This window comes from Cetorhinus maximus, chromosome 15 (genome assembly GCF_964194155.1).
Source record: "Cetorhinus maximus chromosome 15, sCetMax3.hap1.1, whole genome shotgun sequence".
In the NCBI taxonomy this organism is placed as follows: domain Eukaryota; kingdom Metazoa; phylum Chordata; class Chondrichthyes; order Lamniformes; family Cetorhinidae; genus Cetorhinus; species Cetorhinus maximus.
In genome coordinates this window covers 3,041,751-3,055,568 of record NC_135893.1, presented here as the reverse complement: position 1 = coordinate 3,055,568, position 13,818 = coordinate 3,041,751, and the positions used below count along the sequence as shown (strand labels likewise).

Below are 13,818 nucleotides of genomic sequence, written 5' to 3'. Positions count from 1 at the left end.
GCACATTTTGTACCTATCCTTAGGAAATTTCACAGTAGCTTGCTAATTCACTGCTGGGGGCTCTAATCTTTCTGACATTTGACAGCTGTGGAAACTACAGTAGAAGGATTGTGTGGAATGTGAACAACCTCCCCCTGTGACACTGTCCACCTTGAAAACACATTCATCTCTTCATCACTGTAAACAAGACATGGTACTGTTTTAAATGGAATAAAAGAAAATGTTGAGGAATTATTGGACATGCTGGTGGTCAGGAACTGTCAATATCTTTGACGTGTAGATCTGACAGAATTACTGGAGGAATAGGCTGAATCAAACAACAACAGTTTGTAATTGTATAGCACCTGTAGCTTAATAAAACATCCCAAGTCACTTCTCAGACGCATTATGACCAGAGACCAGAGACCTGAATTTGACACCAATCTGCATAAGGTGATCAAAAGCTTGGTCAAAGGAGTTGGGTTTAAGGAGTGTCATAAAGGAGGAAGGGGAGGTAGCGAGGCAGAGAGGAATTCCAGAGCTTATGGCCTTGGTGGCTGAAGGCATGACCACCAATGGTGGAACGATAAAAATCGGGGGTGCGCAAGAGGTGAGAATTACAGAAGTACCAATATCTCAAAGTGTTGTAGGGCTTGAGAAGATTACAAAAATAAGGAGGGGTGAGGCCATGGAGGGATTTAGAAAGTAGGATGAGAATTTTAAAATTAAGGCGTTGCTTAACTAAAGAATTAGCAATGTGCAAATCTGGTCTGTGCTTTCTTTATTAGTTTAAATTTTCAGTATCAGAGTAGAGCCTTATTTGGGAAAATCAATGTTATTATTAATACTTTTCTGACAATATTTTACTATTGTTAAAGCTTTTTTTTTCAATGAATTATACGAAGAGTTGTATTCACCTGCCACACCTTCAGCAACGGTATAAAGCTGAAACCACTCGAGACCAACGCCAAACATACCGAGGCCCCACTGATCCCCAGTTGTGAAGCAGAGTCAAACTACCACCTCCTTCGGTTTCATTCAGATGTCAGGATGTGGCCCCTGATGTTGGATCCAAGCTTTGCTGCGCAAACATCAGAGGAAAGTGAACTGTTTCAAACCAGCTCTTTAGCCAGAGTGTGAATGCACCTCTAGTCAGTTTTAGAAGCTGCCTTTTGTACAGAGCCAATACCAGCTGATATTTTGTGACGAGCAGAAATAGTTTTGATTGTTCACTGGTAACAGTTTGCAGAATGCATTACTATTGACCAGAATTTGATGATTCATCAGTGCCGAAATGTATAACCAACTTGAAAAAGATATCAGCTTGAAAGTTTTGCAACCTTTAAAAATGGGTTCTGAAGATTCTATTATTTTCTATAGCATTGCAACCTTTCAAAAACTCGTAATTGTGTTTTATTTAGGAATAGATGTACGTTAATGATATATTGACTTCCTAAATGAAATCGACTATTTGAAAAGCTGAATTTAAAAAAAAAAATGAGTCAAGTCAAACGTTATTTTTAGTCACTCAGTGACAACTAAAAGTCGCAAAAGGTTTTAAATCCTGAGCAATTTCCTGCATAATAACAGTCATTACATTTCAAAAGCACTTCATTGACTTTGAAATCTTGTAGGGTTATGAGAGGTGTGAACGATGGCTCAGTGGTAACAGTATTCTTGTCACTGAATCAGAATGTTGTGAATCCATAGGCTTATATAAAATATACGACACAGAAACAGACTGTTCGGCCGGACCAGTCCGTGCTGATTTTTACGCTCCACTCGAGCCTCCTTCCATCTTTCCTCATCTAAATCTATCATCATAACCCTCTAGGCCCTTCTCCCTCACACGCTTGTCTAGCTTCCTCTTAAATGCATCTATACTATTTACTTCAGCCACTCCCTATGGTAGCGAGTTCCCCATTCTCACCAGTCTTTGGGTAAAGAAGTTTCTTCTGAATTCTCCATTGGCTTTCTTTGTGACTATATATTTGATGGTTTCTAGTTATGCTACAAGGAGAAACATTCTGTATCCACTCTATTAAAACTTGTCATAACTTTAAATGCCTCTATTAGGTCACCCCTCAGCTGCCATTTTTCAGGAGAAAAGTGACCCAGCCTGGCATGGGATCACCACCACCACCTAGAAGTTCCCCTCCGAGCCACAAACCATCCTGACTTGGAAGTATATTACCGATCCTTCACTGTCGCTTGGCCTTAGAACTCCCTTCCTAACAGCACTGTGGGTGTACCTACACCACATGGACTGCAGCAGTTCAAGAAGGCGGCTTCACCACCACCTTCTCAAGGGCAACAAATGCTGGTCTAGCCAGTGATGCCCACATCCTGTGAAAGAATGAAAAAACCCTTGTATTTCTGCTATCATCCTTGTAAATCTTCTCTGCACCCTCCCCCCACCGAACACCTCTATATCCTTTTAATAATATGGTGACCAGATCTGCAAGCAGTTCTCCAGGTGTGGTCTGGTCAAAGATCAGTACAGGTTTAGCATAACTTCCCAACTTCTCATTTCTATCCCTCTAGAAACAAAGCTGAGTGACTGGTATATTTGTACTCTGAGAGGCCTTTTTTCCTTCATCCCATCGGGACTTGCACCTTCCAACTAATAAGTGACCTCTCTATTCTTCCTACCAAAATGTAATAGTTCACATTTATCTGTGTTAAACTTAATTTGCCAATTATTTGCCCAGTCTGCAAGTTTATTAATGTGCCCCTGTAAGTTGTCGCAGTCCTCCTCAGTATTGACTATCCCCTCCAATTTGGTGTCATGCACAAAGTGTTTTTGACTCTAAAGTGCTCCCAACACAGAGCCCACTTAGGATCATAGGATATAAAACTTAGGAACAGGAGGAGGCCATTCAGTCCTTTGAACCTGCTCCACCATTCAATAGCACCATGGCTGATCTGGTTGTGGTCTCTACTCCAATTTCCTGCCCTTCCTCATAACCTAGGCTCCCTTGTCTATCAAAAATCTGTTTAACTCGGCCTTGGATAAATTCAAGACCCAGCCTCCACTGCTTTTTGTGGAAGAGAATTCCACATACTAATGACCCTCTGAGAGAAAAAAATTCTCTCCATCTCCATCTTAAGAGGGAGACCTCATTCTTAAACTGAGTCCCCACTTGAGAGACTTGGACACAAAATCTAGGCTAACGAACGCTACAGTGTCGTACTGGGGGACTGATGGATTGTCAGAGTTGCTCTCTTTCCGATGAGACATTAGACCAAGGCTCTGTTTGCCCTTTCAGGTTGAACTTTAAAATCCCATTCAAAGAAGAGCAGGGGAGTTCTCACTGTGCCCTGGTCAATATTTATCCCTCAAACAACATCACCTAAACAATAAATGGTTATTATGTCACTGTTGTTTGTGGGACTTGGCTGTCTGAAAATTAGCCACCATGTTTCCTATGTTACAGCAGTGGCTGTACTTCACAAGCACTTCATTGGTTGTAAAATGCTTTGGGATGTCCTAAGGTTAGGAAAGGTGCTACATAAATATGAGTCTTTCTTTCAATGTACGTATATATCTATCTTTCTAATCAACGTATCTTTCTAATTCCTAATCAATTGCAATTTTAGCTTCTTTTCATGGCTGCACTTTGAGGAAATCAATTTTTGCATTAGTAATAATAACAACAAGCTGGAAACGTGGTGGTCAGTCAGCATCTGTGGGGAGAACAAGTCAACATTTCGTACAGAGCCCTTCTTCAGGAATGTTAAGCACTTCTGAGCATTCCTTAAAGAGATCCGTTGCTGAATGGGGAAAACACTGAAACCTTATGAACTGTAACAGTGTTGTAGAAAGTGACAGAATCTTCAGAAGTGAGAAGTATTTTCAAGATATCACACCTCTTTCAAGTTTCTTATACGGTAAAATATTGATGAGTCAAAGATCCCAAGACAAATAGATGTCTATTTAAAACGAATACACTCTGCAAGGGAGAGCACTGTACATTTTAAATTACAAGAACTTTGTAAGGTGTATACAGTACTAAGTCACGTGACTTGTAATGTAAATTTTTAGTAACATTAATTATATAACCTAAAAACACATTCATCTACTGCAGTCAAACCTCAGAGCAGCGGAATCCTTGGAAACAAAGGCTGCCTGTAATTTTCAAATAAATGGCAATCATTCTGAACTGTTTGTACATGACAAATAATGAAAAACTAATGAATTATTTTATTTCTATAAAACAACATGTTTTTGATGCATATGGAAACAGAAAATGCTGAAAACATTCACCAGGTCAGATAGCATCTTATCAATCTTCTAGAGAAAGGCTGAGAGGCGGAAGGGCTGGCAAAATAGCAATGGAAGGTGTCGGAATGGCCCATTGCTGCATATGGAGACTGAGGTTGTCTCCCAATGGCTTCCCAGGGTCGGGGAGGGCCTTCATTTGCAGAGGCTGCATGCCCCAAGGAGGGGTCCCCAGCGGAAATGATCACCCTGACCCCTGCACATTTATAAAAAAAAATCTTACCTGCCCTTTGAGGGGGGTCACACCATGGAGGTACCCTCTCCTCCCTGCAGCCTCAGCAACGTCCACCTCTATTGTTGGCACTGCCAAGGCTGCCAACTCCTGGCCCTCTGATTGGGTCGTGTGGCTCAGAGAGGCAGGCCGCTGCCTTTAACAGGACAGGGCAGCAGTGAGCCACCAACGGTAAAACACCCTCCATTGTCCAGCTGTTTGCCGGCGCAGGCTCAAGACCTGCATTTGGTTCCAGCAGTGGGACCTACGGTGTGACAGTAAAATTCCAGCCAGAGTTAACGCTTCAGGTCCATTCCCCTTTTGTCAGAGCTGGAAGCAGTTCCAGATATAACAAGCTTTAAGCAAGAGGAGGGGCAGGGAAAGACAAGAGGGGAGGAAAGAGTAAAAAGGGAGATCCATGATAAGGGGAAAGGCAGGAGAGGTTAAATGACAAAAAGGATCTCGGCGATGGGATAGGTTTAAAAAAAAGATGAATCTAGAGAAGGTGGAAATGGGAATTACAGAATCAATACTGCTGTCTGAATAAATGGGGACAGTGTTTATGATCTGAAATTGTTGAAGACAAGCTGTAAAATGATGAATCAAACGATGAGATTCTGTTCCCAAATCTCCTTTGGAACAGGTGGAGGAGGCCGACAACAGGGAGTGGGGCAGAGAATTAAAACGACAGGCGGCCAGAAGCTTTCACATATGCTTAGTGCAGACACTTATCAAAGAAAATAAAACACAGAAGTAAATGCAATGAATCAAACTCGGATGACACGAAATTCCAGTTCTGCTGAAGCTGTTAACCAGTCTCGCTGACAGAATAGCAGGATCCCACAGAACAATGCCCGTGATAAGCAGGAATTCTGCGCTGGTAGCTCAGATAAGCAGAACTTGTCCAAGCTTATCATTTGACCGTGCTGACCAATCGGAGCGGAGTTAGGCCACACGAGTGCACAATCATGGAGCGCTGGGCAAGCCATCATTGCACATCGAGATCTTCCTGTGAAAGGACAGGCAAACCCTGAGTATGGCTAAACCGGTGAGAAAGTTAAAAGTGTGGTTGCTCGGAGAGAAGGTGAAGTTGATCCAGCGGATGGAAAACTGTGGTGTGCAGCAGAAAGTGAACATCACAAAGGAGTGGGAGATTCCACTGTCAGGTTTGTCCACCGCTATGAAATACAAGGCCTGTTTCCTTAGCCGATGCTGCAAAAGCCGTAGAGATGCTCCAGGGTTTCACACTGCAGCACAAAACCACCAAAACCCTGTTTGACTGCATTGACAACATGGCGAACTGTATCGTGCATGTCCAAAGACAGCACGCTAAGCAGGAAAAGATTATGGAGTTTTTCTGGAGTTAACTCCCGACATTTTTCAATGTAAAGCTCCGACCTTATACAAGATCAGGCCATTGCAAGTTGAATAAAGACTTTTTCACGCATTTACTGCTTTACTATGTTATGACGTGGCAGATGATGTGTGCCAGGCAGATCGAATCCACGAGGGAAACTTGATCACACGGGTCACAACTGTTTTGCAATTTGTATTTTACTTCAAGATGCATGTCCTGAATTCAGAAGTAATAAAACTACCACAACTTCAGGGGTTTTTGGAAAACTAAATTAAGCATTTATTAACAAAACAGATTTCAAGCACATACCTAAGTCTACAAATTACTGCTATAATAACTCCTAAACCCCCTAATTAATCTGGCTCCCAGTTACACCTCCATTAAGGCAACAGTAAAAACAAATAGATTTAGACAGACTCAGGCAAAGTAACACAATACCCTGGACAGTCGCATTCAAAATGAGTTTTCTCAGCTTCGGTTCCTGTAGAAAGCAACTTGATGCACAGAAGCTAGAGGATTTTCACACTTGTGTTAGATCCTACAATGCCTTCTCCTCTTACACATAGCCTTCCCTCCTTTACACATGTTTTCCCTTTTTTATTGCAAATTTCATTGTTCCGATATGTCTTTGGAACTTTACCCCTCTCATAATACAAATCTTTTCATAGCACTAATTTTATCAGTAACCTTTGGAAAAAATAAACACACTGTTGGGCTTAGCTTCTTCTGGCTGGTGTAACATCCTACCATCTCTTTGAAATTTAAACTAACCTAATTTATCTAATACTGCGAATTTTCCTTACACCTCACGTTCTAAAACTTCAGTGATGTTTATGCATTTAGCATTTCAAACCTTGTTTCTTGTTTGCTGACTCAAAAACCTCCAGACTAGCTGTCTCCAATTCAATTAAATCCCACACACACATTCACACAGAAACTATCCAAACCCCACTATTAACCCACTTTTACAATAAATCACAATATTGTGAAAATTATTATATTTTCATGACAACTGTATATTCATTTGGCATTTTGATCAGTTGTTTTTGACGTAGACAGCATTTGTAGGTATATCGGGTTAAATAGAGGTGCATTCATGTGGGAATGGGGTCTCCTCAGCTATCACAAACCCCGCTTTACACAAATTTGTGGGAAGATCCCCTGGGATTTGACTCATTGGGATTTTACTGTATTACAAACAAAATAACTTGCAATTGTACAGTTCCAATTTTGGTGGAGCATCTCTCTGCTGTTAACATGACACAGTTTTGTACAGATTATTTTATAATTAAAAATCAGTAATGACGTGGCCCCTTTTAGAGGTATTTTACACAATTGTAAAATAATATACCCAGTATTTCATGAAATAGAATATACAGTACCCCACTGTAAATGAATATTTACTCTGCAGAATATCATTGTTACATGAAAGGATATCAATTACATTGACACATCCACACCACTGAATACAATAATTGAGGTTGCCTTCTACTCTTCTTGAAATAGAGAATCATCTTGAACAGCAAAAGGGTTTTTAATTAGTACAATATAATACTTCAGTACAGTCAGACAGCAGTAGAAGTAAACAAGTAGTGAGCAACTGCGCTCAGCAGGCTAAGCAGTATTTGTGAAGAGAGATACAGTTGCCAGGCTTGATTTTCAAAGTGGGGTCAAGGCCCTGACACCTGGATGAATTCTGTTCTAAACACATGAGACTTGGACTGTGTACCAGCATCATGTCGAGAAGCTCAAACACTTTCACTTGAGCTGCCTTCAGAAGCTTCTGAAGGTCAAGTGGAGGACAAAAGACCAGACACTGAAGTGCTCCCCTGAGCTGGCATACCAAGCATCTACACCACATCGAGACAGTCACAACTGAGTTGTGCTGATCATGTAGCCAGAACGTCTGACACTTACCAAAGCGAATCTTCTATGGAGAGCTTGAGGCTGGGGTGCGCTCTCATTGACGATCAATGGAAGTGCTACAAGGTCACTCTGAAGGCTTCACTATGGAGTTTCAATATTGACTTTGAATATTGGGAGAAACTCGCCCAAGATCATTGCAGCTCCTTCGAAAGCAAGCGTGTATGAGAACCAGAGAGGAAACACAAGGAGAGAAAATCCCGAGCTAGCAACTCATCCAAAATTCAATCTGCGGTATCCTGTCCTATTCGCAACAGAATCTCCAGGGGAAACAGTGGCCTTAGCAATCACCCCCGTATCACCCATGCCCCGACCCCACACCTCAACTGTGTCGCTATTTTTGAATGTAAGTGCCTGAATTGGGCAGGAGGTAAGCTCAGCACTCAATAGATGCGCTGATTGTCTCCAGGAGGCGGGAGCTGCCTGCCTGGCACCAGTGGCAAATGGAGGCGGCAGCCATGCTGGGGCCTGCTGCTGCCTTGCTGAAGAGAGCAGGCAGCTCACAGAACGTCATGGTCGATAAACGAAAGCTAATGAGCACATTCTGGCACAGACAACCTGGGGGTCAAATAACTTTTGCCTTCACAAGAAGAACATTTCTTTGATCCCACGGTGACTGGTAGGATTCATCAAAATAAGCTTTCAAAACTGTATTCCTGAATGCTCCGGCCCCTTAATAAATCCCTCGAGGAGTTTAATGGACTGTTAATTCGGGGTGAGTGAGTTCCCCATTTCCCCCCACCGGGAGGTGTTGGTGTCCTGAGATAACTTCCAGGACTGGGATTTTCAAATTGTGTCCACACTGGGTCCCAGCCCCATGAACGTTTGAATATCTGGCCCAGCATTTCAGGTCAATGACCATTCATCAATGACCATTCATCGGGATTCCCCAGAAGTTGGAGTGAGCGGCTGCAGGTTAATTCAGGCACTCCTGATTGAATGTTGGAAAAGCCTCAGTCAAGGTACTTTTACGTTTTGACATAGTTTCATCCTGTTTGAGATTAATGATGGCTATGCATCGGTAATATGGAGTCGGGTTGACAGAGAGAAACTAGAACTGTCTCTCCCCCGACTGAGATTAATTTTAACCAGTCTTACCTGTCTTTAGTGGGGCAGCAAGAGCCTCAAAATGGGGGCAGTAGCGTTACAACTCCCCAACAATACACCTGGTACCTTTTGAAAGGGTCCCAACTCCAGTAAGTGGTCTGAGAGGCCTTTTTTATGGGTGTTGACTGCCATTGTCCAATATTTACTTGTCAGATATTGTGACCCAGGTGTGTAACTATGAAATTGCTTTGTAATCCAAACCAGATCTCTGTGTCTTTTGCAAGTGTATTCCTTCAACTTCTCTGAAGGTAGGCCAAATTAAACTAAACGAGCCAAAGTTTGGTTTCAGCCATAACCTCCTGTATTCTAAAGTAAGATGAATGTACAAAGCAATAGTTAGAATCAGAATGCCATAGCTCAATCAGTGGAACTTGGCTTCATATTGAAATAATGAAGGCACATGCTGTGGGTCATCTCACTTAACCTAAATAGAATCATCCTGAGGCTGAGCTTCCTTTCCCTCTCTGCTCCCATGTTTTACAACCTTTTTTCCATTTCCTGAAGGTAGATTGCCTTTTTGATGCCTCTACTTATTGTTTAAAATTTCTGGCCCTAGTGTCTGTTTACTAATTGGAATTTACCAACCCCTCTGCACCTTAAAGAGCAGAACCCACCATTTATTTGGTCAGAAATATGACTGTTACAGCAGCAATAAACAGATATAGTCTCCAGGAATGTCAAATTATCTTTTTGTCTCCAGATCAGAGACTTCTGTCTGGAACTAAGATACATGCAATTCCTATGGTGCTGTTAATTTGACCCTATTACGGAGAAAAACCTATTGGCAGAAGGGTTGAAAGCTAGAGGACATAGATTTAAAGTAATTGGCCAAAGAACTAGAGGTGACATGAGGAAAAACATTTTTACCTGGCGAATGGTTAAGATCTGGCATCCACGGCCTTACTTTTGTTCATACGTCAAGGTGATGATGACTATGTTCATCACCTGGGCTGTTTGGTAGGATTCCAGTGATACGGGGGTGATTGTGGGGTCGGGGCATGGGTGATACGGGGGTGATTGCTAAGGCCACTGTTTCCCCTGGAGATTCTGTTGCAAATAGGACAGGATACCGCAGATTGAATTTTGGATGAGTTGCTAGCTCGGGATTTTCTCTCCTTGTGTTTCCTCTCTGGTTCTCATACACGCTTGCTTTCGAAGGAGCTGCAATGATCTTGGGCGAGTTTCTCCCAATATTCAAAGTCAATATTGAAACTCCATAGTGAAGCCTTCAGAGTGACCTTGTAGCACTTCCATTGATCGTCAATGAGAGCGCACCCCAGCCTCAAGCTCTCCATAGAAGATTCGCTTTGGTAAGTGTCAGACGTTCTGGCTACATGACCAGCACAACTCAGTTGTGACTGTCTCGATGTGGTGTAGATGCTTGGTATGCCAGCTCAGGGGAGCACTTCAGTGTCTGGTCTTTTGTCCTCCACCTGATCTTCAGAAGCTTCTGAAGGCAGCTCAAGTGAAAGTGATTGAGCTTCTCGACATGATGCTGGTACACAGTCCAAGCCTCACGTGTGTAGAACAGTGGGCAGGACTGTTGCTCTATAGACCTTCAGTTTGGCAGCAAACTTACTCCTTTTCATTCCCATCCTGATGCTTGAAGTCTGCCAAAGGCTACAGGCATTACTTGAGAGTGTGGTGGAGGAAGATTCAATTGTAGTTTTCAAAAAGGAATTGGATATGCCCCGGATGGGAAAAATTTGAAGGTGTATGGCGAAAGGGTGGGGGAATGGGATTAGCTAAATTGTTCTTGGGGAGGGCTGGCACTCACCCAGCAGGCTGAATGGCCTCCTCCTGTACTGTAACCTCTCTATGTTTCAGCTCAATAGTAATATTTTAGCATATATTACAAAGTGGCAGCTTAGCTCTCACTTGCTATCTGCATGTGCTCTGAAAGAAAGGTTGAGAGCCAGAATGGGAACTCTGACTGAATTTCCCTTCTGTATCTTGAGGCTCTATGGCCAGCAGTAGCATCCCTACCTCGTTGAAATTAGCTAACTCAGTACAACTCAGAACCTAAGACTTTACTGGTCTTAGCTACATGCAATCAACATTCCGCTCATCTGATAAGGTAGCATTTTATCACATTTTTTGCTTTGAAGTTGAACTTACTCTGTAACTTTAAAGATTTTTTTTTTAAACAGGGCAATGACTGATCTCGGGGATTACATAACCACCGATATAGAAATTTCTTGGTTGCCAAACTTGGATGATTTAATGAAGGGATATGCTCGGAACTTTCGACCAGGAATAGGAGGTAAGCCCATCAAGACAAAGACAAGTAAAATAATTGTACCTATTCACACCAGCACTGATACTAATCCACCGAAAAATCATGTACAGGCACTTAAAATGTGGGTAATTTAATGAGATCTCTCTTCTGACAGAAACCTTACGTAAATTGGAAGTTTGAGCTCGCACAGCCCTTAATTTTCTGATCATTAATCATCAGAGAATCACAGGCAATTTGCACCTCCATTTCCAATTTGTGTTGCAAGTGAGGAAGGTTTCCACTGGCTGCATGATTAATAAAGTTACCCCCATACAGTGTAGTTCACATATTTGACTCTTTATGGACAATTTAGCAAGTTAAACGTTATTACAATATGAAGAAAGTAATTTAGCACCAGTCCTGGAAATCTCTAACAGCTGGGAACAATACAGCCCCGAATGAGCCACTTGGAATTTTTCACCAGTGGTCGTTGTAATTATGCACAATTGCTATCTGCATCATTTTAACACTTTTTGAACTGGAAGCTTCAGAGCCTATTATGAAGCCAGCTGCTCATTTGTTTTCTTTCTTCTTCTCATGAAGTTGGTAACATGACAGCACATCACAGCAGCTTTTCCTCCTGCAATTACACTTTCGTTGGAGGTCACTGGATTGCAATCAGGAGAAGGAACCCTGATTGAACTATGTCCTTCTTTAGCCAATGTTAATGTCTTCAACTAAGTTTAAATAATTTAACACAGATGAGAGATTAAATCTAGAACCTCTTTACCAGGTAAATCTCAATTCCACACTGGCTAGTCTATCAGTTATTAGGGAAATTGTATCTGTTCACTTATAAGGGATAATAGGAAATGATTATGATCTTATGTACAAAGCATCCTGAACTTTACCAATAAAATAATATTAGATTAACCACCTTTTAAACACCCACTTGATTATCAGGCGGGTATAAATAGGCAGCTGATCCGTTGTTGCTTTGTACTCCCTGCTGATACTGGATTTCAATCCTTGTGAATCCTAACACACCAGTTCCCAACCTCAGGTGTGATGTTGGGAGTGGACAAGAGTAGTGCAGAGATTGGGCAATTCCTTGCATGGAGGATTGGACCGATCATTGGAAGGATGATGAGGCAGATTGGTACAGTCTCCTTTAGTCTTACCAAGGAGGAGCACATTGGCAGCACATTGCAGGAAAACAGGCTGTGCATGCACAGAGATCCCACTTTAGAGGATGGAGAAATTGACTAAAAATAGCAAATAAATTTGAGTTGGAATGACACAATATGACATGAGTAGCGCTTCATATTTTGGAGCAGGGACATGGGCTGGGCCTAGGTTTACAGGTTGAAAACTCATGGTATTTGGTTGACAACTCATTACGCAGCCCATTGTGATTTCTGTTTCTATTCAAAGCAATGATGAGGCAAATCTGGTTTGGTATAAAATGGCCAGCCAATCAACAGTGCCGATCTTTGGTGCATCGTAGCCACCAATCAACAGTGCCGATCTTTGGTGCATCGTAGCCACCAATCAACAGTGCCGATTTTTGGTGCATCATAGCCACCAATCAACAGTGCCGAGCTTTGGTGCATCATAGCCACCAATCAAGAGATGTCAGCTGTGGCTCAGTTCATAGCACCCTCGCCTTTGAATCAGAGGGTTGTGGGTTCATGTCCCGCTCCCGGAAACCAAGAACTGTGATTGTACTCAAAAGAGTTGCAATCTGTGACTGTTGATAACTCGAAAGAATAGCCACCAATCAACAGTGCCGATTTTTGGTGTATCATAGCCACCAATCAACAGTGCCGATTTTTGGTGTATCATAGCCACCAATCAACAGTGCCGATTTTTGGTGTATCATAGCCACCAATCAACAGTGCCGATTTTTGGTGTATCATAGCCACCAATCAACAGTGCCGATTTTTGGTGTATCATAGCCACCAATCAACAGTGCCGATTTTTGGCGTATCATAGCCACCAATCAACAGTGCCGATTTTTGGCGTATCATAGCCACCAATCAACAGTGCCGATTTTTGGCGTATCATAGCCACCAATCAACAGTGCCGATTTTTGGCGTATCATAGCCACCAATCAACAGTGCCGATTTTTGGTGTATCATAGCCACCAATCAACAGTGCCGATTTTTGGCGTATCATAGCCACCAATCAACAGTGCCGATTTTTGGCGTATCATAGCCACCAATCAACAGTGCCGATTTTTGGCGTATCATAGCCACCAATCAACAGTGCCGATTTTTGGCGTATCATAGCCACCAATCAACAGTGCCGATTTTTGGCGTATCATAGCCACCAATCAACAGTGCCGATTTTTGGCGTATCATAGCCACCAATCAACAGTGCCGATTTTTGGCGTATCATAGCCACCAATCAACAGTGCCGATTTTTGGCGTATCATAGCCACCAATCAACAGTGCCGATTTTTGGCGTATCATAGCCACCAATCAACAGTGCCGATTTTTGGCGTATCATAGCCACCAATCAACAGTGCCGATTTTTGGCGTATCATAGCCACCAATCAACAGTGCCGATTTTTGGCGTATCATAGCCACCAATCAACAGTGCCGATTTTTGGTGTATCATAGCCACCAATCAACAGTGCCGATTTTTGGTGTATCATAGCCACCAATCAACAGTGCCGATTTTTGGTGTATCATAGCCACCAATCAACAGTGCCGATTTTTGGTGTATCATAGCCACCA

At 42.4% G+C, this 13,818-nt stretch overlaps 2 protein-coding genes across 5 annotated transcripts in view; one reads left to right on the top strand and one right to left on the bottom strand.

Annotated features, from left to right (window-relative positions):
• Positions 1-1,186, bottom strand: part of cfap74 (cilia and flagella associated protein 74) — a 240,871-nt gene extending 239,685 nt beyond the window's left edge. The window contains exon 1 of the mRNA XM_078557686.1: positions 897-1,186. The gene's annotated coding sequence lies outside the window, so the exon portion shown is untranslated. The remainder of the gene's footprint in view (positions 1-896) is intronic.
• gabrd (gamma-aminobutyric acid type A receptor subunit delta) overlaps positions 1-13,818 on the top strand; it is a 48,855-nt gene that overhangs the window by 10,501 nt on the left and 24,536 nt on the right. For 3 of the 4 annotated variants that reach the window (XM_078557687.1, XM_078557689.1, XM_078557688.1), the window contains exon 2: positions 11,010-11,122. The exons of the other annotated variant lie outside the window; for it this stretch is intronic. In XM_078557687.1, coding sequence (XP_078413813.1) covers positions 11,010-11,122 — 113 coding nt within the window. The remainder of the gene's footprint in view (positions 1-11,009; positions 11,123-13,818) is intronic. 4 annotated transcript variants of the gene reach the window in all.